The sequence below is a fragment of the Salvelinus fontinalis genome, chromosome 37 (assembly GCF_029448725.1).
Source record: "Salvelinus fontinalis isolate EN_2023a chromosome 37, ASM2944872v1, whole genome shotgun sequence".
NCBI lineage: Eukaryota > Metazoa > Chordata > Actinopteri > Salmoniformes > Salmonidae > Salvelinus > Salvelinus fontinalis.
The window spans coordinates 18501351-18527103 of record NC_074701.1 but is presented as its reverse complement, the minus strand read 5'-3'; the positions used below and the strand labels follow the sequence as shown (position 1 = coordinate 18527103).

Here is a 25753-nt window from a genome sequence, read left to right as displayed (position 1 = left end):
GACAGATCTTTACCTTGTCAGCGCAGGGATTCAATCTTGCAACCTTTCGGTTACTAGTCCAACGCTCTAACCACTAGGCTACCTGCCGCCCCTGATTTCATTGGAGTTCAGAAGGAGAGGGAGGACAGACTGAGGTAAATGTGCACTTGCCAAATAATCTTAGTTGTCTGTGAGAGACATTTTACAGGTCAACAATCAACCAGAGTCTGTTCCACCCAGGGCACAGATGGGCCAAGAGAGACTTATCCCAGGGTTACCCTCAACACAGACAAAAAAAACTTTACGTTTATTTCTCCATCAATAAAACTCAGCGGCTTTCTTTCCCCTGATTTAAATGAGACGGGAACACATGCAGTAAGTACTGGGAGCTATGTGTTAAGCTCTTCCACATGCTTCTAGTTGGCCCATTGACTTTGGCAAAAGGTGCAGCTCTTACCCAAACCATCTCCAACATGGTAATTGACTCCACAGAAAAACAGTGATGATTAGATTAATTCAATTGGAATTGTTTAAGAATGCAATTTAAAAATATTGGGTGCAGTACAAGGTCACCTTAGTCGATCTCGACACATACTAAACATATTTTGATAAAGAAACTATTGAGCTTGATAAAACTGTTCTACTTTAAGAGTAGTTCACTATTTTACAACTTGATGTTAAATGGTTCCTCCCCCTAAAAGTAGTTGATGGGCCATAATAAACTACAATCTACAGTTCAGTTTTTTTGAAGTGATGTTTCAAAAAAGAATGTCAAAATCACCTGATAGCAATTCAAATCAACGTCATATTTGGATTCATGATATTAAAAGGTGATTTGGCCATGTAAAAAAATAAAGAAACATGCTCACATTCATAACATGCTCACTTCCATTGATTCTTAGCTGGTGGTGGCTAAACTTAGCAGTCATTTGTAGTGGCTCTTTAAAGAAAACTGAACTGGGCCAGGAGAAACTGATCACAGTTTCTTCTGGCCCATAGGCTACTTTCAAGGGGAGGAACCATCTAACATCAAGTTGTAAAATAGTGAACTACTCCTTTAACAGTAAACCTAATCAGCAGCTGTGAACTGATAGTCCCACCTATTCTCAAAAGATGGTCCATGGTTTCCGCATTGGTTGCTTAATGCATCTCTTTTTAAGGGACATATCAACTATATGGACGATTTAGACCTATAGCATACCACCCACCAATTCTCCTTTCTGCTCTACCCCAGGTGGAAAGATTCCGTTTCATCATTCCTAATTGACAATACCATAACTCACTTAGGCCAGCTAGCCAAGCTTCAGTTGGACTGAAATAGAAGAAAAACAATAGTGAAAACATAAAACATAAAACTAAAAATCAGGGGAACGTTTTTACAGTCAAGGTTGTCCGTGTACGAGACCATGAATAAAATCCATACATACTGTACCGAAAGTAATGATGGGCTACTGTTCTTGTAAAGTTCCCGCTCACTAACTTCACCAACCCCAAGGAGCATGGAGGAGATTCTTGGCCTTCAGACAATATCAAAAACATTGGGGTGTTGAAAACCTGATACAAATCACAGTTTCAAACAATTTGCAGGACAAATGATTTCCCTGTAGTGAGAGGGACTGATGGTAATGTGGTTTTCCTGCACATGAAGACTTGAGTGAGGAATGCTGGTATGGAACGAGTGCTGAGGCCAGTTGGCAGAACATGAGCGTCTCGCAGACAACATCCATCAAAGCAGAGATTTGTCATGTTATCCCCTGATTGAGGGGACTGCTGGTCTCAGCCACGCTCTCTCTCAACTGTGATTGGTGAGGTGATACCTGTGTCTCCCCCTTACTCTACACTGCCTACCACAACACCATTGAGGTTTTTTTGAGGACCTCTGACAGGAGTCTGGAGACAGACAGGCCAACCCACCCAAATGGAGGCTCACTTCTCATACATTTTTCTACAGCTCCAGCTTAAGAAAGGACACTGGGTTGTATTTCAAGACAAAACCAACAAGTTAGGGAACCTAAAGAGTTCAGCACCTGTGCAGGACTGCTTCAAGACATCTCCCCTCATAAAAATGATCAATGAAGACAACATATGCAGAAACATTGTGTCTGGGGCTGTAAGGATTCAAATACACAGGGGAAAACCATCATTTTGCATACCTTAAGTTTGGAAATAATAACCTGGTAAAATATATAAGAGTATATTTTTCCATGAATTACTTCCAACTTAGAAACCGTATCCAGCAAGTCTGTAAAAACAACTTAAACTACCTACCAAATAATTAGTCATGTGACAAGGCCATTTAATGTTGGCACAGTACATAGGTAGCCTAGCGGTTAGAGCTTTGGGCCAGTAAACGAAAGGTCGCTGGTTCAAATACACGAGCCGACAAGGTGAAAAAAACTGTTGATGTGCCCTTGAGCAAGGCACTTAACCCTAATTTGCTCCAGAGGCGCCATACTACTATGGCTGACCCTGTAAAACAACACATTTCACTGCACCTATCCGGGGTGTATGTCACAATAAAAACAACAATTCTGTATATTCTCAGCAATTCATAACTAGAACTAACTAATAACATTGAATAGAGGGGACTAGAGAGCCATTAAAGACTGACTCCAGTGATGTTTTAACTGGTTGTACCCCTGTTTGCCACCACATGAGTCACCGGTTGAAATGTTGGTGTCCTTATCTTACTCTTTGGAAAGCTGTCATTACAGAAACTGAAAGAAGTCCTCCCGCGATTGAAAAAAATCTTCCCAACAAGTCCATAATGCCAGCGAAGATGGTTGGAATGCTGGGAAAGATGACGGACCTAAAAAGTCCCCGTGTAGACGAATCCTTCAACTCTAACGTTAGTGAAGGATCTGATAGGTACGATAGCTCACCCTTGCTGTTGTGATGAGTAATACGTTTGCCTTGGTGTAAATGTTTTGCCCTGGTCATCTAAAAACTTTAGAATATTTAGCTTACTAGCTAGTTTTACAGCTGAATGCAGTCTTTTAGTTGGTTATACCTTGGCTTGCTGTAGTTACCTTGCTTGCTAATAAAAAGACAATTACGTAAACAAAGCATGACAATCCAAGTTCTAAAGCAATAGGACTCCTTAAATCTTTCTCAGATTATTACCAATCCCACAAGGTAGGACTCCAAATTTGTCATAGACTCTTGCTAAAAAACTTTAATGAGCAAGCCTTCCTTCACGACATGTCCTCTGTAAATTGGTATAGAATCAGCTTGATCCCCTCTGTTGAAGATGCTTGGACCTTCTTTTTTGATATTTTAAGTGATATTGTTAACAAACATGCTCCCATAAAGAAAATGTCAATAACAAACAGGTTCAGCCCTTAGTTCGACCGTGACTTTGCAGAGTTACTCCACCTCAAGCATTGCATTTGGCGAAAGGCTCGGCACACGCATACTCAGGTTGACAGGCTCTCGTTCAGGCAAATGAGAAATAAGTGCACTCAGGCTATCCGGAAGGCCAAAGTTAGTTACTTTAAGGAGCGGTCTCTCTCTGTGGGTCTAACCACAAGAAGTTCTGGAAAACAGTTAAAGACCTGGATAATAAACCTTCCTCCTCACATCTGCAAATGTCCCTTAAAGTTGATGTGGTTGTTACTGACAAGAAGCACATGGCTGAGCTTTTTAATCACCACTTCATTAAGTCAGGATTCCTATTTGACTCAGCCATGCCTCCTTGCCCGTCCAACATTTCCTCATCTCCCACCCCTTCTAATGCGACTTGGCCAAATGCTCATCCCTCTTTTTCCCCTGCCCCGCTACAAAGTTTCTCCCTGCAGGCGGTCACGGAGTCCGAGTTGCTAAAGGAGCTCATTAAATTTGACCCCCAAAAAACATCTGGGTCAGATGGTTTAGACCCTTTCTTCTTTAAGGTTGCTGCCCCTATAATCGCCAAGCCCATCGCTGACCTTTTTAACCTGTCTCTCCTATCTGGTGAGGTTCCCATTGCTTGGAAGGCAGCAACGGTACATCCTTTATTTAAAGTGGGGAGATCAAGCTGATCCTAACTGTTATAGGCCTATTTCTATGTTGCCCTGTTTATCAAAAGTGCTGGAAAAACGTTTCAATAATCAACTGACTGGTTTTCTTGACGTCTATAATATTCTCTCTGGTATGCAATCTGGTGTCTGCTCAGGTTATGGATGTATCACTGCAACCGTAAAGCTCCTCAATGATGTCACCATTGCCCTTGATTCTAAGCAATGTTGTGCTGCTATTTTTATTGACTAGGCCAAAGCTTTTGATATGGTAGACCATTCCATTCTTATGGGCCGACTAAGGAGTATTGGTGTCTCTGAGGGCTCTTTGGCCTGGTTTGCTGACTACATCTCTCAGAGAGTGCAGTGTATAAAGTCAGAACATCTGCTGTCTCAGCCATTGCCTGTCAGCAAGGGTGTACCCCAAGGCTCAATCCTAGGCCCCACGCTCTTCTCAATTTACATCAACAACATATCTCAGGCAGTAGGAAGCTCTCTCATCCACTTATATGCAGATGATAGTCTTATACTCAGCTGGCCCCTCCCTGTTTTTTGGGTAAAACGCTATACAACAAAGCTTTCTTGGTGTCCAACAAGCTTTCTCTACCCTTAACCTTCTTCTGAACACCTCCAAAACAAAGGTCATGTGGTTTGGTAAGAAGAATGCCTCTCTCCCTACAGGTGTGATTACTACCTCTGAGGGTTTAGAGCTTGGGAGTATGGCTAGACGCTACACTGTCCTTCTCTCAGCACATATCAAAGCTGCAGGCTAAAGTTAAATCTAGACTTGGTTTCTTCTATCGTAATCGCTCCTCTTTCACACCAGCTGCCAAACAAACCCTGATTCAGATGCCCATCCTACCCAAGCTAGATTACGGAGACATCATTTATAGATCGGCAGGTAAGGGTGCTCTCGGGCGGCTAGATGTTCTTTATCATTCGGCCATCAGATTTGCCACCAATGCTCCTTATAGGACACATCACTGCACTCTATGCTCCTCTGTAAACTGGTCATTTCTGTTTACTCATCGCAAGACCCACTGGTTGATGCTTACTCCCCCTTATCTGAGATATCTACTGCAGCCCTCATCCTCCACATACAACACCCATTCTAACAGTCACATTCTGTTAAAGGTCCCCAAAGCACAAACATGCCTGGGTCGCTCGTCTTTTCAGTTCGCTGCAACTAGCGACTGGATCGAGCGCCAACAAACACTCAAACTGGAAAGTTACATCTCAATCTCTTCATTCGAAGACTCAATCATGGACACTCTTACTGACGGCTGTGGCTGCTTTGCGTGATGTATTATTGTCTCTACCTTCTTGCCCTTTGTTCTGCTGTCTGTACCCAATAATTTTGTGCTGCTGCCATGTTGTGTTGCTACCATGTTGTTGTCATGTTGTGTTGCTACCATGCTGTGGTGTCATGTGTTGCTCCCATGCTATGTTGTTGTCTTAGGTCTCGCTTTATGTAGTGTTGTGTTGTCGCTCTTGTCGTGATGTGTGTTTCATCCTATATTTTAATTTTATTTTTAATCCCAGACACCTGTCCCCGCAGGAGGCCTTTTGCCTTTTGGTAGGCCATCATTATAAATAAGAATTTGTTATTAACTGACTTGCCTAGTTAAATAAAGGTTAAATAAAAAATAAAAAAGATAAAGGGTATGCGTTTGCAAATTTCCTGCATAATTGCTGACCATCCTTCAGTGACAATGCATAATAACATCATCTCGCAATTGGGCTAGCAAGCTAGGTAGCTAGCTATACACACACAACGACCTGCAAGGTTTGTCTGGCATGTACTAGATACAAGACCTATTGTCAAAAGATTATGCTAACTAACCTCTTTTTGATACTGTTGCAAAGCTAACTAAAAAGCAGCATTCCCCAAGAGAGGATGGCTTTCACTTCAGCAGTAATAAATTCATGAACTTCTTTGAGGAAAAGATCATTATCATTAGAAAGCAAATTACGGACTCCTCTTTAAATCTGCGTATTCCTCCAGGGCTTAGCTGTCCTGTATCTGCACAGCTCTGCCAGGGCCTGGGATCGGGAGAGACACTTAAGTGTTTTAGTACTATATCTCTTGACACAATGATGAAAATAATCATGGCCTCTAAACCTTCAAGCTGCATACTGGATCCTATTCCAAATAAACTACTGAAAGAGCTGCTTCATGTGCTTGGCCCTCCTATGTTGAACATAATAAACAGCTCTCTATCCACCGGATGTGTACCAAACTCACTAAAAGTGGCAGTAAAAACCAAACCTTGACCCGGAAAATATAAAAAACTATCGGCCTATATCGAGTCTTCCATTCCTCTCAAAAATTTTAGAAAAAGCTGTTGCGCAGCAACTCACTGCCTTCCTGAAGACAAACAATGTATACGAAATGCTTCAGTCTGGTTTTAGACCCCATCATAGCACTGAGACTGCACTTGTGAAGGTGGTAAATGACCTTTTAATGGCGTCAGACCGAGGCTCTGCATCTGTCCTCGTGCTACTAGACCTTAGTGCTGCCTTTGACACCATCGATCACCACATTCTTTTGGAGAGACTGGAAACCCAAATTGGTCTACACGGACAAGTTCTGGCCTGGTTTAGATCTTATCTGTCGGAAAGATATCAGTTTGTCTCTGTGAATGGTTTGTCCTCTGACAAATCAACTGTACATTTCGGTGTTCCTCAAGGTTCCGTTTTAGGACCACTATTGTTTTCACTATATATTTTACCTCTTGGGGATGTTATTCGAAAACATAATGTTAACTTTCACTGCTATGCGGATGACACACAGCTGTACATTTCAATGAAACATGGTGAAGCCCCAAAAATTGCCCTCGCTAGAAGCCTGTGTTTCAGACATAAGGAAGTGGATGGCTGAAAACGTTCTACTTTTAAACTCGGACAAAACAGAGATGCTTGTTCTAGGTCCCAAGAAACAAAGAGATCTTCTGTTGAATCTGACAATTAATCTTGATGGTTGTAAAGTCGTCTCAAATAAAACTGTGAAGGACCTCGGCGTTACTCTTGACCCTGATCTCTCTTTTGACGAACATATCAAGACTGTTTCAAGGACAGCTTTTTTCCATCTACGTAACATTGCAAAAATCAGACATTTCTGTCCAAAAATGATGCAGAAAAATGTATCCATGCATTTGTTACTTCTAGGTTAGACTACTGCAATGCTCTACTTTCCGGCTACCCGGATAAAGCCCTAAATAAACTTCAGTTAGTGCTAAATACGGCTGCTAGAATCCTGACTAGAGAAGAAGAAATTTGATCATATTACTCCAGTGCTAGCTTCCCTACACTGGCTTCCTGTTAAGGCAAGGGCTGATTTCAAGGTTTTATTATTAACCTATAAAGCGTTACATGGGCTTGCTCCTACCTATCTTTCCGAGTTGGTCCTGCTGTACATACCTACACGTACGCTACGGTCACAAGACGCCGGCCTCCCGGGTGGCGCAGTGTTCTAGGGCACTGCATCGCAGTGCTAGCTGCGCCACCAGAGTCTCTGGGTTCGCGCCCAGGCTCTGTCGCAGCCGGCCGCAACCGGGAGGTCCGTGGGGCGACGCACAATTGGCATAGCATCGTCCGGGTTAGGGAGGGTTTGGCCGGTAGGGATATCCTTGTCTCAGTATGTAAAAATTTAATAAAATGTATGCACTCTACTGTAAGTCGCTCTGGATAAGAGCGTCTGCTAAATGACTAAAATGTAAATGTAATTGTCCCTAGAATTTCTAAGCAAACAGCTGGAGGCAGGGCTTTCTCCTATAGATCTCCATTTTTATGGAATGGTCTGCCTACCCATGTGAGAGACGCAGACTCGGTCTCAACCTTTAAGTCTTTACTGAAGACTTATCTCTTCAGTAGATCATATGATTGAGTGTAGTCTGGCCCAGGAGTGTGAAGGTGAACGGAAAGGCTCTGGAGCAACGAACCACCCTTGCTGTCTCTGCCTGGCCGGTCTCCTCTCTCCACTGGGATTCCCTACCTCTAACCCTATTACAGGGGCTGAGTCACTGGCTTACTGGTGCTCTTTCATGCCGTCCCTAGGAGGGGTGCGTCACTTGAGTGGGTTGAGTTACTGACGTGATCTTCCTGTCTGGGTTGGCGCCCCCCCTTGGTTTGTGCTGTGGTGGAGATCTTTGTGGGCTATACTCGGCCTTGTCTCAGGATTGTAAGTTGGTGGTTGAAGATATCCCTCTAGTGGTGCGGGGGCTGTGCTTTGGCAAAGTGGGTGGGGTTATATCCTTCCTGTTTGGCCCTGTCCGGGGGTATCATCGGATGGGGCCACAGTGTCTCCTGACCCCTCCTGTCTCAGCCTCCAGTATTTATGCTGCAGTAGTTTGTGTCGGGGGGCTAGGGTCAGTTGGTTATATCTGGAGTACTTCTCCTGTCTTATCCAGTGTCCTGTGTGAATTTAAGTATGCTCCCTCTAATTCTCTCCTTCTCTCTTTCTTTCTCTCTCTCGGAGGACCTGAGCCCTAGGACCATACGTCAGGACTACCGGGCATGATGATTCCTTGCTGTCCTTGGTTTCTGATGGCCTGCCTTTTTCCAGTTCCTCTCAGCGCTGCAGGTGAAGACTATCTGCACACTACGACCACCTCAGTGAACTGCTAAATCTTATCATCTATTGGTAGTTGAAGACTGACTAGAGGGCCCTCATTCAGCTGGCTTCAAAGCAAGCTTCTATAACACTTGGTGGGGACATGAGAGCTGACACACCAGGTAGACACCACATGTACCACAATACTATAAACTGTGCATTCATAAAGTATTCACACCCCTTGACCTTTTCCACATTTACTTGTGTTACAGCCTGAATTTAAAATGGATTAAATTGAGATGTTTTGTCACTTGCCTACACACAATACCCCATAATATCAAAGTGGAATTACGTTTTTTTTTTAAATTTTAACAAATGAATAAAAAAATAAAAAGCTGAAATGTCTTGAGTGAATAAGTATTCAACCTGTTTGTTATGGCAAGCCTAAATAAGTTCAGGAGTAAAAATGTGCCTAACAAGTCACATAAATTGCATGGACTCACTCTGTGGGCAATAATAGTGTTTAACATGTTTTTTTTTCATGACTACCTCTTCTCTGTACCCCACACATACAATTATCTGTAAGGTCCCTCAGTCGAGCAGTGAATTTCAAACACAGATTCAACCACAAAGACCAGGGAGGTTTTCTAATGCCTCGCAAAGGGCGGCATATATTGGTAGATTGGTAAAAAGAAAAAAGCAGAAATGTAATATCCCTTTGAGTTATTAATTACACTTTGGATGGTGGATCAATACACCCAGTCACTACAAAGACACAGGCGTCCTTCCTAGCTCAGTTGTCGGAGGGGAAGGAAACTGCTCAGGGATTTCACCATGAGGCCAATTGTGACTTTAAAAGTGTAATGGCTGTGATAGGAAAAATTGAGGATGGATCTACAATATTGTAGTTACTCCACAATACAAACCTAACTAACAGATTGAAAAGAAGGAAGCCTGTACATAATAAAAATATTTCAAAACATGCATCCTGTTTGCAACAAAGTAATACTAAATACTAAATAATAAAGTAATACTTCAAAAAATGTTGCAAAGCAATTCACTTTTTGTCCTGAATACAAATTGTTATATGTGGGGCATATCCAATACAACACATTACTGATTACCACTCTCCATATTTTCAAGCATAGGGGTGGCTGTGTCGTGTAATAGGTATGCTTGTATTCATTAAGGATTGGGGAGTTTTTCCGGATAAAAAAGAAATGGAATGGAGCTTAGCACAGGCAAAATCCTAGAGGAAAACATGGTTCAGTCTGCTTTCCACCAGACACTGGGAGATTAATTAACCTTTAAGCAAGACAATAACCTAAAACACAGGGCCAAATCTACACTGGAGTTGCTTACCAAGAAGACAGTGAATGTTCCTGAGTGGCTGGGTTACAGTTTTGACTTAAATCTACTTAAAAATCTATGGCAAGACCTGAAAATGGTTGTTTAGCAATGATCAACCATCAATTGGACAAAGTTTGACGAATTTTGAAAATAATAATTGACAAATGTTACAAAATCCAGGTGTGGAAAGCTCTTAGAGAGTTACCCAGAAAGACTCACAGCTGTAATTGCTGCCAAAGGTGTTTCTACAAAGTATTGACTTAGGGGTGTGAATACTTACAGTATATACATGAGATATTTCTGTATTTCATTTTCAATAAATTTGTCAATCTCAACAACAAAAAAATTACTTTGGCATTATGTGGTATGGGTAGATGAGTTAGAAAAAAATATTTAATACATTTTTGAATTTAGGCTGTGACACAAAATGTGGAATAAGTCAAGTGATATCGAATACTTTCTGAAGGCACTGTATGACAAGGTCTTTATGATTTGCTCTTGTAGAGTAAACTCGGTGAACCATATCACCACTATAGGTCACTGTGCAAAATATGGAAGCTATACATCAATGGGCTTTACAACTGGCAACGTACTGGGCCTCTGACTTGTTCAGGTGAAATAATCATTTTATTATCTATATTCTAAAGCTGTAGATATACAGCTTTGTAGTAGTTTCATAACCATCTCTCCTCTAGAGCAATGAAGTGGGCAACAGCATACACATGGAGAAGGAAGGACTGTTCAGAAGTCTGAATTTCCTGGAGGGAGAGAATGTGAAAATAGACGCCATTGTCACCGACAGACACCCTTCGATCCAGAAATACCTGCAAGAGGAACATTCCTATGACTCTTGGCATACAGCAAAAGGTGTGTACATGAAAGGAATTGTAATTTGAAGGTGAACATCATCAAGTAACAATAGCCTGCTAACAGGTGACATTAGGTAGGACACTGTTAATTTAATGTTCAGGGATGATTAGGTCAGGGCATCGAAAGAACTTTAGAACACATTCTCTAAACTGAAGCAGCAGCACCCCCAGTGAGGTAGCCCTCCTGCCTATCCCTGTCTGTCCCCGATGTAGTGGCAACTGCAGTCTGTTGAGTTGCTATTGAGCTTTAAGTGGCACTTCAGTCTTCCCTTCGCCTCATTTAACACCTGATTTACCTAACATCTCAATAGGTGGTCCAAGTCATTATATAACGCAAGTGAGGGGGGTGGCCCTCCTCTTTTGTTCTCTGTTGCTCCTCTTTGTCCCTCAAGCAAGGGGGAGGGAAGTTGCCACAGATTCCCATCAGACTAACTCCTTGAAGTTTGCAGTTGTGTCAACAAAAACAAAACAAAATGTTGCAAAAAAAATATTTTTTACCCTTTAGTGTATGTACTTTACTGTTTATACTTGGGATATCGCTTTTCAACAGTAAAAGTAAAAAAAAATCATTGGAGGATGTCTTTCAGTTTGCATAATGACAGCTTCCCAGAGAGTAAGATAAGGACACCACCATGTCAACCAGTGACTCGTGTTGGCAAACAGAGGTACAACCAATCACGGTCAGTCAAGACAGGTGAACAGTAAACTCTCAAATTGATTAAATCAAATCAAATATTATTGGTCGCATACACATATTTAGCAGATGTTATTGCGGGTGTAGCAAAATGCTTGTGTTCCTATCCCCAACAGTGTGGTAATATGTAACAATACACACACATCTAAAAGTAAAAGAATGGAATTAAGAAATATATACATATTAGGATGAGCAATGTCGGAGTCCGGAGTGAGTGTGAGTATGTATGTATGTATATATATATACACCATATAAATATGGTGGGATGTATAGACATTATGGACAGTATGTGAATAGAATATGTAGTTTTTACTATACGTATCTGTAGAATACGTAGGATAGAATAGTATACATACAGCAATCGTGGAATAGGATGGTATTGACTAGAATACAGTATATACATATGAAATGAGTAAAACAGTACGTTAACATTATTGCCATTGTTACCAGTGTTCCATTATTAAAGTGACCAGATTAGGACGGTTCAACAATGACGGTCCGTCCACCTCTGGTGGAGTCATTTTTGACTGGATTGTTTTTAAGTGATTTTGTTCCAGCCAAAGCGTGCGTCAGAGGGCTGCTGCAGTTTAAAAATAAAATGACTGAGAGTCCCCATCCCTCTGGGCTCAGTGCCAGCAGGTAAAAAGTGGGCTACAGTGAAGTGTCTCACTGTGAGGTCTGAATTTAACGCCTCATTAAATACCACAATAAAGGGACTGCAACATCGCTCAGCAGCCCCAGACACACAGGGGGAATTATTCATTGTAGCAGTCAAATTCAAAAATGGGGTTTGGAGCATAGACGCAATAGACGGCATAGGCGGCTATCCAAATAGCTTTTCTACTGACTCAAGTTTTTTTCCTTCGGTGAGACTTTGAGGTTGCATGCATGGTGACCTCTAGCCAGCATGGGCCTCACATCGCTTTGCGTTGAAGTGTGGTGAAAATAGGCAGTAAATCTATTTGAGCCGGCTCTTCTGGCAAGTGTGGAGGTAAAAATACAAGTAAATCTGAATAGATCTATGTATACTCTGTTTGGCCAGCTGCTAGTTTAGGAAATGACTGGCAATTCCCGTCTAATATTTAAACTCCAAACGGGATATGATTGCCCAAGGGCTGGTTAGAGGCATATTTCACATCATTTATCTTTCCAAATAGGTCAGTAATATACAGTGGGCCCTTCTACTGAGTGTGTATTTGCCAAAGCTTGCCTGCAGTCACATGGGGCATGTGCTCTGAATTCTGATCATGCAGTAAGACTTTATTAAAGATAAGCCGTTTATCGCAGGGATGGAAACATACTCAGAGATAGCAGAGAGATTGTTCAAATAAATCTAGAGGATTATCCGGTGTTAACAATGCACAAAATAATGACTAATGATAATTTCTCTCTTTACAAACAGATCAATTCAATGATAAATGAAAGTAACCTGCCACTGCGTAAGTAATCTGAAACAGCTTTTAAATTGTCAATGGCTCCACACAAACTGAGAAAATACCCAGAAAGCACTTTATATCAGGAAAAGTGGATATCTGAGGGAGCAATGACTTCTTTAAAATTCTTTGAAATGGGGGAATGCAAATAAAAATGCATTTCGGTCTAGATTTAAATCGACTATAGAATCCCCTAATAATCTTTTACGTCAATCTTGACCACAGAAACCTGGCAGGGCACAAGCAGCTAATCTGCATTTGAAATTGAGGGGAAATTAAATGAGAGGCTATTTTCATCTTTACAAGGCATGACTGATACATTTCAAAGGCCAGAGAGAAGGCCTGGCCTCTCCAAGAATAATCATTGTTTAAGGAACTCCAGGAGAGATTACCAGGCTTCCAACAATCATGCGCTGGGAAATCTAGGAGGGAACAATCTGTCACATGGTCAGTCTCTTTCCTCTTAAAGTAGGAAGCCATGGCTAGGGAGAAGGAGAAAGCACTCCACTACCGCAACCCAATGGCTGACTATGAGAGGGCGATTTCACATGGAACTGGGAATGCATACCACTGGGACTGGAGGGGGAATCCCATGGTTGTGACTAGATGGAGTACAGCTATGGCTGGAATTGAATTTTCGTAACAGGTTAGGAGAGCATTTTAACCCTAACCTAACTTTCCTAACCTGCTACGAAAAAGACACTTCCGGTCGAAGCTGTGTACCACCTAGTCAAAACCGAGTCCCACCCATGATAATAAAAAAATGAAACCAGGCCAAAGTTCACCCTGCCTAAGAGGGTGAACTTTGAGGGTGAATATTTATACTGGTAGTCTAATGAGAGCCAGGACATGTATGAGGAAGCCCAGTCCTCTAGGATGGGCCAGGACACAGGGAGAGCAGGTTTCTGTTGATGTTCCGTCCGGGAGCTCAGTGGAGGATTCATGTGGGGTTGAAGGTTGAAAGTAAAGGGCAATGCTCTTCCTGTCTGATTGACAGTCCATGTGCTGGGACCCCAGGCCTCACCGGGCCCCAGCCAGGCCACAGTGCGTGGGAACAGAGAGAGGGCCGCAGGTTGAGGTGAGAGACAGGAGGAACAGTCACTCTGCACACAACTCATATCATAGCCCATCCACAGGCCCTCTGGCACAGTATAAATAAACAGAATGTGATAGCCTTGTAAATAGCCTCCTCTTTCCAGCATCGCTTCTTAAATAGCCATCCTGTTTTCGTATGTGAATACGTGTGCATGTCTGTGTATGAGAGTGACAGAGAAAGTATGTTTGATGTGTATGTGTTAGTGCCTTGTGAATGTGTGTGAATACTATGTACAGTAAATGTGTATGTGAGTGCGTGTGCGTGTCAGTGGTGAAAATACTTCAACTCCTACCACTCTCATCACTCCCCATTCCTAGAATAGAAGGGGGTATCTCTTTACCTCCTCCCCAACGACGAGAGGTCAGAGGTCAGGGTTGGGCTGGTCTCTCCCTTGCCCAGCTCTGCTGACTCTAAATACTCGCCGACTCACAGCAAAGCTACCTTCTTAAGAGGCTCCCTCTCAGGAGGCTCTGACCAGCCACAAAGGTATGAGAGTGGTCCTCCAACCACAACACTGAAACAGAAGCCCTCTGTTGTAGTAAGAGTGGCCCACAGTAGACTATTCTTCCCAGCCACTGCAATTCCACCATCAGCAGCAGAGGTAGAGAGAAAAATAATGGACAGATGTGTTCTCTGACACTATAGCCTGCTGCTTGGGAGACAGAAACCAGCTGGTCACGTGCTTTCATTAGAAGCTCTGGGGTGGAGATGGGTCTGAGAAGAATGGGGGCAGATTTCCAATAACACAGTATAGCAATTTAAACCGGTCTTCTCTCATGGGCATAGCTAACATTTCAGTGACACAGGAGCCTCATCCACTCTTTGTTGCTCTTCTCATCTCTTTGACTTAATCTACGAGGCTGGCTCTATTCTGAACAGGTGGCTGTAGACATCAAAGGGCTTTAATAGTCAGACCAAACAAACACAGGTAGTACAAGGATGGTTTACAAAACAGGGACAAAAGGAAGAGGATTATCACATGGGCTGTGTGAGGTCAATGGGAGGTCAATGAATGCTTTGTTGTGACTGGAGCAGACACAACAAACACTAATAATATGTTTGGGGTTATTTGGGTAAGGGGGCTTTACAATTTGTAGCAAGGAACAGTCCAATCAGAATCTGGCTTCAGGCTGAGATTTAAAGGATTTCTACCATGGACGGCATGCATGAAATGTTGTTACTCTGTCAAATAAATACAATGGTGTCTACTGCAGCTAAGCTTTAAATATGCCAGCAAGAAAGAGCTGAAAAGTCAGGGTAGACGAAGAGAGGGAAAGGGAGAAGTTATAAACATAAGATCTTATTCCAGTCTCAACAAAATATCTGGCAAGACTGGGTGTGCTGGCAACGGCTGTGTAATTAAATATTTAAAAAAACGATTTCTTTTCACTGTATCCAAGGAATGGTTACAAGAGCCTGGTAGTCTGAAATATCAGAGTGAAGATCTTGCTTATTTCTATATAAACAGATCATTGACAGGGGGTGAACCTGTGCAGTCTCGGCCTTCAGCACTCAAATTCTCTGGCCAAACTAACACTCTCCACCACCGGCCCCTGCTACCATTCCAAGTCCTCCCCACGAGAAGCGGCACACTCCGCTCTACCGTAATGAACCCAGTGAACTTCAACAGAGTGTGCTCATAGTCTATCTGACTGTGTCAGATGAGAGAGAGAGCAAAAGAAAGAGAGAGGGCGAAGGAGAGAGAGAGACAGAAAAGGATATCCACATGTGTCAGTGCTCTGTTGCGGTTAGTTGATTCTCTGATTCCTTGATTGACTCAATATCAAGACCCAGCACCTTGTACACTTGGAATTTGGAGCTCATCCCATTTGATTCATTTGGTTCCAGTGGGATTCTACTCAACTGCTGCTTGGATACAGTTTCCATTTTTCCATTCTGACAATGAAAAACCAGAGAGAGGAGAAATAGCCAACTTCCTGGGTGTAACTAGGAACATATTGGCACCACAAGGAAATTCCTGCGTTACACATACATTGTAAAAAGGACCTGGAAACATCAACACACTCACAGCAAGTCTGTGGCTCACACTGCAAGAGAGCGAGAGGAAGAGAGGGAGGAGGAAGAGTGTGCCATCTGTCTAAACCTCTCCCTCTGAGTCAGTCAGTCTCCCCACAGGTGCTGAGGTCATTCATTCCTCATCCACCCAGTCCTCACCCCAACCCCTCCAACAGATCAATACAAGCGTTGCCTCTGAGTAACAGGGGGGGAATTTGTGTAAGGGTTAGTGTATGACCACTAGGAAATGATTAATAATGGCAGATATGATTACACGACTTGACTCATGTTTGAAATGGGGAATGTTACTTAAAGCTGGTGTGGGCGGATGACACATGGCTCTGCAGGGGTTTTCTCTGAGAAAGGGGGGGGGGGGCAGAGGAGAAAAAGACACACAGTGAGAAAGTCATTACTTGACCCACTCCAACATAGGGCATGTCATTCTCACACAGACTATCCAGCACTTGACATGCTTTCCGAGGCCTGTCAAAGGGTTAGGTAACTGAGAACCACAGGGGCAGGAGTTCAAACAGAGCACACTCCATGGACACACCATACAGTACCACTGAATAACAGTGTTGACCATAGAGGTCCCATTAGAGTAGCAGATATATACATGTAGAGCCTAATTGCCATCACAGTTTACAGTATGAATATCAACGAATATCCTTAAACCTTCCTGTTCTACTGTAATGTGGGCATGAATAGGATACAGTGTCACGTTTACTTATTAAAACCAGCGGCTTTAGGAATAAAGGAGGCTATAGAGCCATCTGTGCTGCCCACCTTTGCTTCACTCTTCTCGTTTTGTCTTAATACTTCCCCTGAGTGAATGAAGTAAAAACGGCATGTCATTTCCCTCTGACTGCACAGAAGGTCTTGGCCCCTCAGGCATGACCAGTATTCCTCAAAGTTCTCCTGTCTGGAATGGACCAGGTTCTCTACTCCTGCAGCCGCTGGCAACACACAAGCATGAACACCACGCATATATACACACACACAATTTTCTGAGCTCTAAATCTCGTCTTCTCCCTGTAAACCATCAACTCCAGTACTACCAGAGCCCAGTCCAGACCTCTTCAACCCCACTTAGATAAATGATGGGGCGAGACGCTTCACAGCACAGCAGGTTCTTATACTTAGCCTAATTGACTGAACCAATAACCGCATGATACTACACACCCTAAGTGCCATAGATATCTCTTGCAATCCGCCAACCAATGCGGACACGCCAGACAGAAACAAAACAGTGGTACAAAGATCCTATACTAGCCATAGCATAGGGGTTACATCACTGTGGGGATCTGACCAATGAAATCCATTCAGTAAAAGAGCCCCATTCCACTGTCCTGACGACCCTCTCTTTGATGGGATCAGAAAGCATGTGTCATCTGTAGACAGGGTCAGAGGCTTCACTGAAACCAGCCATTGGTCCAGTCGTCCATTTATCACACAGGACACTCTCTCTCGGTTTAAATAAAAATACAGAGAATTATCTGAAATCTCTTGAAACTGCACCGAAATTTGACACATTTAGTAGAAATACATTTTTTAATGGTATAAAATTAAGCCTTTATTACGCTTTCCCTGCATAGCTAACTGATCTGATTATGAATGATTGACCTTGAGATGATTTTTTTCTTCAACATATCAGATGACATGTTCCTTCTCTCTAATGAGTGATGGGGGAATAGCTCTCTGTGAGAAATAAGGCCCAGTGGAAATTGAGAGCAGCTTTTGAGCACACAGATCTGGGAGCAATTACACCGCCTGAGAAACGCATAAAACCTCAGACGTTTTACAGCGAACGCACGTAGAACACAGCACATAAAATGGATTCATTAACATTTTAAATATCATTCATCAATATCAGAACTAAACAACCAGTGCCAACATTTCTTGGACCCGATGTGAGGAAATTTTGGAGATTTCTATCAACACATTGCCCCACATTCGAGTGAAAACAGAGATTGACTCAAAGTCTGCATTCACTCTGATTACTCTTGACAAGACGAGGGCCTTGCGCCATGTCCAATGTGATTGCACATTTTCCAACAGTCTACTGTAGTGACAGGCAAAACAAACCAACAGCAGCAGGAGTTAGCACCGTTTCAAATACAGTATATTAAAATGCTCTAAGTGATTCAACCCATCACACTAATGGATGGTGATAACAAAACTATATTTAGTTGATAAACAACAATAACGCAATCAAACCAGTAGCAGGAAGTCCAGTCTTAAGAGCGCTGTGAAAACTCTCACAGAGAAAAAGTTGTTTTCACATGACCCTAATTGCTATGGAGAATGGGCTGAGGCCTCGCTGTCCTCTCTGACACCGTGTGGGGCACCAGCAGAGTGCCTGTATGATTATTTACAGATGAGCCCTCCGACCAACTCAAGCTTTGTTTTACAGTATGCACCACTTCGACTCCACTACTAATAAACTGTGAGGAGCGTGAAACAAAAACAGATTGGAAGAGAGTGATGGCTTAACCAAACCATGTCAAGCATTGTCATATATACAATAAATGGACACCAGTGGGGGTTGTCAACCGCATGCTGCAGCTGAAGAGAGAATACTCACTGCTGGGGCCGGACAAGGTGAGGGGACTGCTTGACGGTCAGGGTCATCTGAGCCATGTTGCTGACAGGGACTGGGGCATAGCCCTGCTGGGGAATGGGCCTCTGGGGCACTATGCTACGGCCATTGGTGTGTCCATTGGTGTGGCCGTTCCCTGGCTGCGCTGGGATGGAGGAGGTGGGCATGGTCCTCTGTTCACATGCCTTGCCATTGAAGCCCGGCTTGCAGACACAGAGCTGGGGCCTCAGACACATTCCTCCATTCTGGCACTGGGGCAGGCAGTTGGCTGCAGCACAAAACATAGGGGGAAAAGAGAAAGACAGAGAGAGTAAGATGGCAATGTGTACCTTTTCACACGGGCGCACACTCCAGAAGCAGACATATCCCATGTTAAATGCCACCTCTATGACGTTGTCTCAGGGAGCACTTTGGTAGCTACACTGTGTGTAAAAAACATTAGGAACACCTTCCTAATATTGACTTGCAACCTCTTTGCCCTCAGAATAGTCTCAATCCGTCAGGGCATGGACCATACACAGTGTCGAAAGTGTTCCACAGGGATGCTGGCCCATGTTGACTCCAATACGTCCCACAGTTGTAACAAGTTGGCTGGATATCCTTTGGGTGGTGGATCATCCTTAATACACACAGGAAACTGTTGAGCGTGAAAAACTCAGCAGCGTTGCAGTTCTTTACACACTCAAACCGGTGCGCCTGGTACCTACTACATTACCCCACTCAAAGGCACTTAAATCTTTTGTCTTGCCCATTCACCCTCTGAATGGCACACATACACAATCCATGTCTCAAGGCTTAAAAATCCTTATCTAACCTGTCTCCTCCCCTTCATCTACACTGATAAAGTGACGTCAATAAGGGATCATAGCTTCCACCTGGTCAGTCTATGTCATGGAAAGAGCTAATGTTTTGTACACTCAGTGTATTTTCAGACATTTATTGAGGAAACTCAGAGGGATTCATTTAGGTGCCATAGAGTCATTACTCAAACCAGAAGTAATGTACAAATTAGGAAAAAAGTATCATGAATTAATGCATTACCAAACATGTTTTTTTCTTGGTTAACAGATACAGTACTGAGCATTCATAATAAGCTTCCTGTCCTGCATAAAAAAGGGACAGGGATAAAAAACAGACAGAATCTGAATGCCTAACAATCATAGTCAGAGAAAAGTGTTCCCATGCCTTTCTCTCTGTCATTATTAGCAGCCAATGTAAATACCAACTCCATGGTTCCCCCACAGTGAATATATCCCCACCCATCCCAAAGCTGAGAGTTTGGTGGTGCTTTACTCAAGCAGAGGCCCTGCAATCAATGACTGGAGTCCCTGGAGCAATGACATCATGTGCGGTGGTTTGGGGCATCAGAGAGAGGGTGGGTGGGTCGGTGGGTGGGTCGTGGGTGGGTCTGTCTGTCTGTCTGTCTGTCTGTCTGTCTGTCTGTCTGTCTGTCTGTCTGTCTGTCTGTCTGTCTGTGTGTGTGTATGTATTTGGGGTTTTCTTTGAATTAGATACAGGATACTTGCAGGTCACCTGTAATTACATTGGGCTCTTTTCTCTAAAAGGCTCAGGACTGGGGAGGACATTTTTCAATTACAAAGCATTTTTCAACCACACACACACACACACACACACACACACACACACACACACACACACTTGCTTTCAGCTGAACCAAAATTCCAGTGGGCTACACGTGTGTGAAGTGTGAGAGGAAAAGGCTAAGTGAGGGGTCTCTCTCTCCCCGGCCCCACAGGGTCCCTGAGGGGGGTGTTCCTCCACCACACTCCTCATTAGCTCCTTTTGATTTGTGAAAGTGATCAATTAGAGTGAGAGCAAACTGCAAGTCATGCACCACCCAAGGGCTTGAAAAAAAAAATCCCTCTCTCTCGATGGGCATCTACAACTGGTTCACCACTGGTTCTCCCCCCCACTGAGCTAGTCAGAGACATGAGACCTAATGAACGCATGCTGTGCAACAAGCATCAGGGGGCGATAACATCAAAGATGACATCACTCCTGCTGAGTTACGTTTTGGTTTCTACATAGCCCACACTATCATTTTCCATTCTGGGGCGCCTTTTTTTGCTTTCATTTCCGAGTAAGGTAAATTGTTTTCTTTTTTCACCGATGTACCTTTGCGGGACCTGAGTAAGGCTGCCATCTGTTTGTGAATAGTTCCTCTCAGGCAGAGGTAGGGCTACACAGAACGCTGTTCTGTGACAATGTCACGGTATAAGTGATGCCGACTTAAGTGTTAGCTGGGGAGGGGAAATAAATCATTCAAAGTGACATTACACTTTGATGAAACTACAACTCGGCTGACTCATAGCGAGCGTTGCTGGAGTCTGCAAAGGTCACGGAATACAAACATGTATGTGTCTGTGTTTGGGGGGCGGGGATACTCCCTCTCTCAGGAAATAATGTACTAGTGCAGGTGTTAGGGGATGTACCATTAGTTGAATAACCAGCCATCCTACAGCCTGTCCACACCAATCCCAACAGCCTCACTGATTCCCAAGGCAGCGGACGACCCAAGATTTTTATTACCTGATTCTTTCCTCACACACAGTTCAATTGGGTCTGAAATAGTGTTGCAGTTGTGTGAATACTGTTTGACAAGAAAGAAAATATTACTTTTTGCCTGATGTCTTTTTCCTCACTCATGCTTCTTTCTACTCAATATAAACTGTGTCTGTCTGCCCACCTCCTGTACAATATGTAGGACAGAGACAGAGCCCCTACATTGCTGACTCAAGCAGTCTGGGCCTCAACGGCCATTTCTATCAATTAGAGCTAATCATTGTGTTTATCGCTGGAGTTAACACAAGACCACATTTAATTCTGTTGCTGTCCATTGAATAAGCAGCAGCATTGTAAACTTCCAGCCAAGTGTCAGACATTGAAGAGCCAAGTCGATTAAGACATTCCTATTGCCATGGTACTGTGCCCATACTTGGTCCTTACCCCACTTAACTGCTGCTCCAGATCCAGGGCGTCTGGATGGGCACTGTACAATGACAGCAGCCACAGACGTTCCCCTCAATCAGCAGACTAATCATAAATCACCAGGTGCTGGGTTGAGATGAACACCGCTCTATTTCCTCCATCTCTCTCGTCACACATTTCCATTGTCTAAGAATGGACTGATTTCCCTGATTTATTATGCTCTTCTTCCCCCTCCCCCCTCTTTTTCATTCCCTCCCTTTAGCTCTCTGGCTTGGCAAAAGAAACGTCCTAGTCGTGCTCGCCTGGTGTTGGCAGGCGGCTGCGATCACAGAGAAATGTATGGTATGCATGCGTAGAGAGGAGACCCAGAGACTAAACACATACCTGACGGCCCTGAGTAACCAAAGAAATCCACAAAGGAAACGTCAAGTAATCAGGACAATAAAGCCTGGTTATGAGGTCTGCAAAGGGGAGTCCTGGTAACGCAACAGAGACAAAGACACAAAGTAGCAGTATTCAGATGGAGAATATATTCCATCAAGTTGTTCTGAGAACATTAAATATCAGATATAATGGTGGGATTACCTGGATTACAGGAGCGTTTTTAAAAAAGCTACTTTTGCCCATTTTTATGGAAATCTGTTACTAAGGTTCTCAATTTATATAAAAACGGCTGCTTTGGGCATTTAAATATATAAAATGGTTGAACCTGTCACATTCTCTTAACTTTGGGAGAGTTTCAAGTAGCCTCTTCTTGAGCGATCCTTCATGAAAAACGAAGACTGCTCCTCAGCTGTGCCGTGCAGCTACGCAGAAGTGAAATATTTTCATGTTCTGTTTTGTCTGGCCCGGTCTGCTTACTTTTGGGTTGCACTCAGGTAAGGGAGAAATGGGCTGGGCAGCTTTTCAAAGCGTTCGATTACCATGCGGCTCCACATTGTACATAGCCCCGCCAGACTCCAGTGGAAGCGCAGGGATTGAGCCTGATGGAGATGCTGCTGCCTGAACCACAAAGGGATCTGGAAGACCATCTAACGCAGGTCTCTCTCAGACAACAAAAAAGTCTAACAACCTTTATCTTTCATTTCTACACCTGTCTTCTTATTCTCTTGAATTGAACCTGCGGCAATATGGTTATGAGGGCATATTGTGTGTTGTTGCGGACAGCTGTAATTTTAAAGAGGAACGCCACAGTTCTGCAGTTAGTGTAGGTAGAATAGGTACAGGAAATGACTGCTCCCGAGTGTTAATACACAGCTCAGAGTTGGTAAGAGCTGGCAACGCCAAGGTCGTGTATTGAATACCCACAGGGATCACATATGAACGCACTCACTGTACTGTCAGCCACTTTGTATAAAAGTGAATGTTAAGTGGCATTTGTTATTATATCAAAGGCCTATTAATACTACAAGCTATTTTCTGTTGCGCAGTCTTGAATCTAGCAGCAAAAAACAGAGTGCTATTCCGCTCTGCAATTCAATAATCACATATCGTTAGACTACCTTCCTTGCGTCAGGAATAGACTGAATACATCCTTGCGATGTTTGCTCATCATCTCTATTAGATTACAGTCCATTAAGAGGACAGAGAGGTGTTTGTAACATCTGCATCACATGCTTGAAACTGTCTGGATGCCATTAAGACAAACAAATAAATCAACAATCTCATCTAAGGTGCAAAACATGTATAACATATTATCAACATTAGTGTCATGGTTACAGCATGATGTCATGTAATAAAGAATGGCAATAAGAGCTTCCTGATTAAACACGCTTGGTCGATTTGCTTGGTATTAAATAGGCCAGGTTTTCAGCTCTCTGTGTCAATGTTTAAGGAACGTTTTAAAATGAGCTACACTCACTCTTAAATGCACATACATTCTTGAGTACGTATTGTGGGTGGCTTGGCATGAAACATATCATGGATTAAATATCCTAGTGGTAATGTATGTTAAGATTTTCACAGCTTCTACTAGCTACCTGCAAAATTAAAAACTGGGCTTGCCTTGGTGGGAGGTTGTTGGCGTGACTGCCAACCTGAAAGAGCACTTTATGCAACATGCTAGCAGGCCACGTGTAAGGCGTTGCCAGAACAAACAAAATTAATATCTATTAAGGAACCCTTTTGTTAGCATTTTCAACGAGGATAGTGGGTGGAGGGGCTGGGGTGTCCTGGAAATCAAACCCCATTAAACATTTAGGGGGTGGATTTACAACCTAGTCTACCTTCAGTAGAGAAAAGAGCTGATCCTGAAAAACTAATTGAGCAAAAGCTATAGAGAGCGATCCATAAAAGATATAGCCCAGGAGTGAGTTATTATAATATTTTTCCATGTAGGAAAAAACAAGCACAATGAAAATAAGGAAGAAAAGCCAAGCATATGCATTGGTCAGTTACACTAATTCATCAATCATAGTTGCATTATTCATCATATTTATTAGGGTTGTCTAAAGCAATTCATTGCTATAGATGAATGGAACTTCTCCTCACAGTGCTTCCCTGGTGCTATACTACTGTAAATATGAATATCACGGCCAGTGAAAAATCCTAGAACTGAGCGGTGAACACCAGATGACCTGAGGATAAGCTGGGAAAATAAGAACATAAAGCCATTTTCCCAGAAAGAGCAACTGTACAGTAAAATATATCTAGTGGCACAAAGATCTCCGTAGATTTGTAATAAAGCAGTCGTTGAAAGTCCCTGTAACATTTCATCTTACTCCATCCTGTCCACCCCGATTCCAGCACCTGGCTACAGTAGGGCATTCTGGACTCTGATCCTGACATTAAAAGGACCAATTAAAGCCATGGGTACTGTAGGAATGTCCACTATTGGTTCTCTTCCAGAGACCTTGCACAGCGTTTCCCGTTCCCATGTAAACAGTCCCCCACGGTGGATTGCATGCCTGCACCCACTCCCCCACCCAACCTCTGCTGCCTCAGACCATGCCAAGGAGACCATGCCAGTCTACTAAGTGGAGCGCAGTCTTAAGTGGGAGCAGACCAGAGTAGTGCAGGCACGCTGGGCCTATAAAACATATGAATCAGGGGTCCTAGACTAAAACGTAAGCCCTGGTTTCCCCAGGAGGTCCACCAGACTCGGCGCGGAGAGACCGTCTGTCTCTTATATAACCAGCTGGCAAAGCCTCACGGTGGAATAGGAAAGAGATCCAGATGATGGGGCCGAGCCAAGAGGTATAAAACACTCCAAACCTGTTTCTCTTTCGGGCCGACCCTGTGCGCCTACTCCTATGCAATAACAGTGTTCTCATGACTCTGCAACACAGGCCCTAACACACTGACAGTCCTGTCATTGTTCCCAGGTGGGCAGAGTCACTGTCAGCAATGCCAGTTATTTATAGAGAGTAGCATAGAAAGGTGCTGTTCTCCAATCTGTCACTGCTAATCATCTAAAGGCACCTTCAAAACATGTATGTATGTATGTATGTATGTATGTATGTATGTATGTATGTATGTATGTATGTATGTATGTATGTACAGTATATCACAAAAGTGAGTACACCCCTCACATTTTTGTAAATATTTGAGTATATCTTTTCATGTGACAACACTGAAGAAATGACACTTAGCTACAATGTAAAGTAGTGAGTGTACAGCTTGTATAACAGTGTAAATTTGCTGTCCCCTCAAAATAACTCGACACACAGCCATTAAGGTCTAAACCGCTGGCAACAAAAGTGAGTACACCCCTAAGTGAAAATGTCCAAATTGGGCCCAAAGTGTCAATATTTTGTGTGGCCACCATCATTTCCCAGCACTGCCTTAACCCTCTTGGGCATGGAGTTCACCAGAACTTCCCAGGTTGCCACTGGAGTCCTCTTCCACTCCTCCATGACGACATCACGGAGCTGGTGGATGTTAGAGACCTTGCACTCCTCCACCTTCCGTTTGAGGATGCCCCACAGATGCTCAATAGGGTTTAGGTCTGGAGACATGCTTGGCCAGTCCATCACCTTTACCCTCAGCTTCTTTAGCAAGGCAGTGGTCGTCTTGGAGGTGTGTTTGGGGTCGTTATCATGTTGGAATACTGCCCTGCGGCCCAGTTTCCGAAGGGAGGGGATCATGCTCTGCTTCAGTATGTCACAGTACATGTTGGCATTCATGGTTCCCTCAATGAACTGTAGCTCCCCAGTGCCAGCAGCACTCATGCAGCCCCAGACCATGACACTCCCACCAACATGCTTGACTGTAGGCAAGACA

The 25753-nt window shown here is 43.4% G+C and overlaps 1 protein-coding gene across 3 annotated transcripts in view; it reads right to left on the bottom strand.

Moving 5' to 3' along the window:
- ltbp1 (latent transforming growth factor beta binding protein 1) overlaps positions 1-25753 on the bottom strand; it is a 134039-nt gene that overhangs the window by 105412 nt on the left and 2874 nt on the right. For all 3 annotated transcript variants that reach the window (XM_055902272.1, XM_055902269.1, XM_055902271.1), the window contains exon 3: positions 18569-18851. In XM_055902272.1, coding sequence (XP_055758247.1) covers positions 18569-18851 — 283 coding nt within the window. The remainder of the gene's footprint in view (positions 1-18568; positions 18852-25753) is intronic.